A 5,944-nucleotide genomic window follows, 5' to 3' on the forward strand; every position below is an offset into this window, starting at 1 on the left:
CACATCGCAGCCTCTCTTCATCGAAGCCTCTCCACATCGCAGCCTCTCGAGATCGCAGCCTCTCTACATCGCAATCTCACGACATCGCAGTCTCTCGGCGTCGCAGCCTCTCCACATCGCAGCCTCTCCACATCGCAGCCACTCCACATCGCAGCCACTCCACACCGCAGCCACTCCACATCGCAGCCTCTACATCACAGCCTCTCCACATCACAGCCACTCCACATCGCAGCCTCTCCAAATCGCAGCCTCTCCACATCGCAGCCTCTCTACATCGCAGCCTCTCTACATCGTAGTCTCTCTGCATCACAGCCACTCCACCTCACAGCCTCTCTACATCGCAATCTCACGACATCGCAGTCTCTTGGCATCGCAGCCTTTCCGCGACGCAGCCTCTTCACAGCGCAGCCTCTCTACATCGCAGTCTCTCCACATCGCAGCCTCTCCAAATCGCAGCCTCTTTGCATCGCAGCCTGTCAACATCGCAGCCTCCCCACATCGCAGCCTCTCTTCATCGAAGCCTCTCCACATCGCAGCCTCTCCACATCGCAGCCTCTTTACATCGCAGCCTTTCAACATCGCAGCCTCTCCACATCGCAGACTCTCTACATCGCAGCCTCTCCACATTGCAGCTTCTCTACATCGCAGCCTCTCCACAACGCAACCTCTCAACATCAGAGTCTCTCTACATCGTAGTCTGAACACATCGCAGCCTCTCCACATCGCAGCCTCTCTACATCGCAGCCTTTCAACATCGCAGCCTCTCCACATCGCAGACTCTCTACATCGCAGCCTCTCCACATCGCAGCCTCTCCAAATCGCAGCCTCTTTACATCGCAGCCTTTCAACATCACAGCCTCTCCACATCGCAGACTCTCTACATCGCAGCCTCTCCACATCGCAGCCTCTCCACATCGCAGCATCTCCACATCGCTGCCTCTCCAAATCGCAGACTCTCTACATCGCAGCCTCTCCAAATCGCAGACTCTCTACATCGCAGCCTCTCTACATTGCAGCCTCTCCAAATCGCAGCCTCTTTACATCGCAGCCTTTCAACATCGCAGCCTCTCCACATCGCAGCCTCTCCACATCGCAGCCTCTCCACATCACAGCCTCTCCACATCGCAGCCTCTCCACATCGCAGCCACTCCACATCACAGCCACTCCGCATCGCAGCCACTCCACATCGCAGCCAGTCCACATCGCAGCCACTCCACATCGCAGCCACTCCACATCGCAGCCTCTCCACATCGCAGCCTCTCTACATCACAGCCTCTCCACATCACAGCTTTCTCCACATCGCAGCCTCTCCACATCGCATCCTCTCCACATCGCAGCCTCTCCACATCGCAGCCTCTCCACATCGCATCCTCTCCACATCGCAGCCTCTCTACATTGCAGCCTCTCTAAATCACAGCCTCTCCACATCGCAGCCTCTCTGCATCGCAGCCACTCCACATCGCAGCCTCTCTACATCGCAGCCTCTCTAAATCACAGCCTCTCCACATCGCAGCCTCTCTACAAATCAGCCACTCCACATCGCAGCCTCTCTACATTGCAGCCTCTCTAAATCACAGCCACTCCACATCGCAGCCTCTCTACATCGCAGCCTCTCTAAATCACAGCCTCTCCAAATCGCAGCCTCTCTACATCGCAACCTCTCTACATCGCAGTCTCTGCACATCGCAGCCTCTCCACATCGCAACCTCTCTACATCGCAGCCTTTCCACATCGCAGCATCTCCACATCGTAGACTATCTACATCACAGCCTCTCCACATCGCACTCTCTCCACATTGCAGCCTCTCCACATCACAGCCTCTCCACATCGCAGCCTCTCCACATCGCATCCTCTCCACATCGCAGCCTCTCTACATTGCAGCCTCTCTAAATCACAGCCTCTCCACATCGCAGCCTCTCTACATCGCAGCCACTCCACATCGCAGCCTCTCTACATTGCAGCCTCTCTAAATCACAGCCCCTCCACATCGCAGCCTCTCTACATCGCAGCCACTCCACATCGCAGCCTCTCTACATTGCAGCCTCTCTAAATCACAGCCTCTCCACATCGCAGCCTCTCTGCATCGCAGCCACTCCACATCGCAGCCTCTCTACATCGCAGCCTCTCTAAATCACAGCCTCTCCACATCGCAGCCTCTCTACAAATCAGCCACTCCACATCGCAGCCTCTCTACATTGCAGCCTCTCTAAATCACAGCCACTCCACATCGCAGCCTCTCTACATCGCAGCCTCTCTAAATCACAGCCTCTCCAAATCGCAGCCTCTCTACATCGCCAACTCTCTACATCGCAGTCTCTGCACATCGCAGCCTCTCCACATCGCAACCTCTCTACATCGCAGCCTTTCCACATCGCAGCATCTCCACATCGTAGACTATCTACATCACAGCCTCTCCACATCGCACTCTCTCCACATTGCAGCCTCTCCACATCACAGCCTCTCCACATCGCAGCCTCTCCACATCGCATCCTCTCCACATCGCAGCCTCTCTACATTGCAGCCTCTCTAAATCACAGCCTCTCCACATCGCAGCCTCTCTACATCGCAGCCACTCCACATCGCAGCCTCTCTACATTGCAGCCTCTCTAAATCACAGCCCCTCCACATCGCAGCCTCTCTACATCGCAGCCACTCCACATCGCAGCCTCTCTACATTGCAGCCTCTCTAAATCACAGCCTCTCCACATCGCAGCCTCTCCACATCGCAGCCTGTCCACATCGCAGCCTCTCTACATCGCAATCTCTCTACATCGCAGCCACTCCACATCATAGACTCTCCACATCGTAGCCTCTCCATATCGCAACCTCTCCACATCACAGCCTCTCCATATCGCAGCCTCTCCATATCGCAACCTCTCCATATCGCAAGCTCTCCACATCGCAGCCTCTCCACATCACATCATCTCCACATCGTAGACTCTCCACATCGCAACCTCTCCACATCGCAGCCTCTCCACATCACAGACTCTCCACATCGCAGCCTCTCCACATCGCAGCCACTCCACATCGTAGCCTCTCCACATCGCAGCCTCTTTACATCGCAGCCTCTCCACATCGCAGCCTCTCTATATCGCAGCCTCTCTACATCGCAATCTCATGACATAGCAGTCTTTCGGCGTCGCAGCCTCTCCACATCGCAGCCTCTCCACATCGCAGTCACTCCACATCACAGCCTCTCCACATCGCAGCCACTCCACATCGCAGCCTCTCTACATCGCAGCCTCTCTACATCGTAGTCTCTCTGCATCACAGCCACTCCACCTCACAGCCTCTCTACATCGCAATCTCACGACATCGCAGTCTCTTGGCATCGCAGCCTTTCCGCGACGCAGCCTCTTCACAGCGCAGCCTCTCTACATCGCAGTCTCTCCACATCGCAGCCTCTCCAAATCGCAGCCTCTTTGCATCGCAGCCTGTCAACATCGCAGCCTCCCCACATCGCAGCCTCTCTTCATCGAAGCCTCTCCACATCGCAGCCTCTCCACATCGCAGCCTCTCCACATCGCAGCCTCTTTACATCGCAGCCTTTCAACATCGCAGCCTCTCCACATCGCAGACTCTCTACATCGCAGCCTCTCCACATCGCAGCTTCTCTACATCGCAGCCTCTCCACAACGCAACCTCTCAACATCAGAGTCTCTCCACATCGTAGTCTGAACACATCGCAGCCTCTCCACATCGCAGCCTCTCTACATCGCAGCCTCTTTACATCGCAGCCTTTCAACATCGCAGCCTCTCCAAATCGCAGACTCTCTACATCGCAGCCTCTCTACATCGCAGCCTCTCCAAATCGCAGCCTCTTTACATCGCAGCCTTTCAACATCGCAGCCTCTCCACATCGCAGCCTCTCCACATCGCAGCCTCTCCACAACGCAGCCACTCCACATCACAGCCACTCCGCATCGCAGCCACTCCACATCGCAGCCAGTCCACATCGCAGCCACTCCACATCGCAGCCACTCCACATCGCAGCCTCTCTACATCGCAGCCACTCCACATCGCAGCCTCTCTACATCGCAGCCTCTCTACATCGTAGTCTCTCTACATCACAGCCACTCCACCTCTCAGCCTCTCTACATCGCAATCTCACGACATCGCAGTCTCTTGGCATCGCAGCCTTTCCGCGACGCAGCCTCTTCACAGCGCAGCCTCTTTGCATCGCAGCCTGTCAACATCGCAGCCTCTCCACATCACAGCCTCTCTGCATCGCAGCCACTCCACATCGCAGCCTCTCTACATTGCAGCCTCTCTAAATCACAGCCACTCCACATCGCAGCCTCTCTACATCGCAGCCTCTCTAAATCACAGCCTCTCCAAATCGCAGCCTCTCTACATCGCAACCTCTCTACATCGCAGTCTCTGCACATCGCAGCCTCTCCACATCGCAACCTCTCTACATCGCAGCCTTTCCACATCGCAGCATCTCCACATCGTAGACTATCTACATCACAGCCTCTCCACATCGCACTCTCTCCACATTGCAGCCTCTCCACATCACAGCCTCTCCACATCACAGCCTCTCCACATCGCATCCTCTCCACATCGCAGCCTCTCTACATTGCAGCCTCTCTAAATCACAGCCTCTCCACATCGCAGCCTCTCTACATCGCAGCCACTCCACATCGCAGCCTCTCTACATTGCAGCCTCTCTAAATCACAGCCACTCCACATCGCAGCCTCTCTACATTGCAGCCTCTCTAAATCACAGCCTCTCCACATCGCAGCCTCTCCACATCGCAGCCTGTCCACATCGCAGCCTCTCTACATCGCAATCTCTCTACATCGCAGCCACTCCACATCGTAGACTCTCCACATCGTAGCCTCTCCATATCGCAACCTCTCCACATCACAGCCTCTCCATATCGCAGCCTCTCCATATCGCAACCTCTCCATATCGCAAGCTCTCCACATCGCAGCCTCTCCACATCACATCATCTCCACATCGTAGACTCTCCACATCGCAACCTCTCCACATCGCAGCCTCTCCACATCACAGACTCTCCACATCGCAGCCTCTCCACATCGCAGCCACTCCACATCGTAGCCTCTCCACATCGCAGCCTCTTTACATCGCAGCCTCTCCACATCGCAGCCTCTCTATATCGCAGCCTCTCTACATCGCAATCTCATGACATAGCAGTCTTTCGGCGTCGCAGCCTCTCCACATCGCAGCCTCTCCACATCGCAGTCACTCCACATCACAGCCTCTCCACATCGCAGCCACTCCACATCGCAGCCTCTCTACATCGCAGCCTCTCTACATCGTAGTCTCTCTGCATCACAGCCACTCCACCTCACAGCCTCTCTACATCGCAATCTCACGACATCGCAGTCTCTTGGCATCGCAGCCTTTCCGCGACGCAGCCTCTTCACAGCGCAGCCTCTCTACATCGCAGTCTCTCCACATCGCAGCCTCTCCAAATCGCAGCCTCTTTGCATCGCAGCCTGTCAACATCGCAGCCTCCCCACATCGCAGCCTCTCTTCATCGAAGCCTCTCCACATCGCAGCCTCTCCACATCGCAGCCTCTCCACATCGCAGCCTCTTTACATCGCAGCCTTTCAACATCGCAGCCTCTCCACATCGCAGACTCTCTACATCGCAGCCTCTCCACATCGCAGCTTCTCTACATCGCAGCCTCTCCACAACGCAACCTCTCAACATCAGAGTCTCTCTACATCGTAGTCTGCACACATCGCAGCCTCTCCACATCGCAGCCTCTCTACATCGCAGCCTCTTTACATTGCAGCCTTTCAACATCGCAGCCTCTCCACATCGCAGACTCTCTACATCGCAGCCTCTCCACATCGCAGCCTCTCCAAATCGCAGCCTCTTTACATCGCAGCCTTTCAACATCACAGCCTCTCCACATCGCAGACTCTCTACATCGCAGCCTCTCCACATCGCAGCCTCTCCACATCGCA

General features: G+C 55.9%; 1 protein-coding gene across 1 annotated transcript; it reads right to left on the minus strand.

Annotated features, from left to right (window-relative positions):
* Nucleotides 1-333: 333 nt before the first annotated feature.
* LOC137366619 (axoneme-associated protein mst101(1)-like) lies at nucleotides 334-915 on the minus strand. Its single transcript, XM_068028335.1, has one exon. It carries the CDS (start codon nucleotides 913-915, stop codon nucleotides 334-336), a length of 582 nt encoding a protein of 193 aa, XP_067884436.1.
* Between the last annotated feature and the right edge of the window lie 5,029 nt (nucleotides 916-5,944).

The sequence above is a fragment of the Heterodontus francisci genome, chromosome 3 (assembly GCF_036365525.1).
Source record: "Heterodontus francisci isolate sHetFra1 chromosome 3, sHetFra1.hap1, whole genome shotgun sequence".
In the NCBI taxonomy this organism is placed as follows: Eukaryota; Metazoa; Chordata; class Chondrichthyes; order Heterodontiformes; family Heterodontidae; genus Heterodontus; species Heterodontus francisci.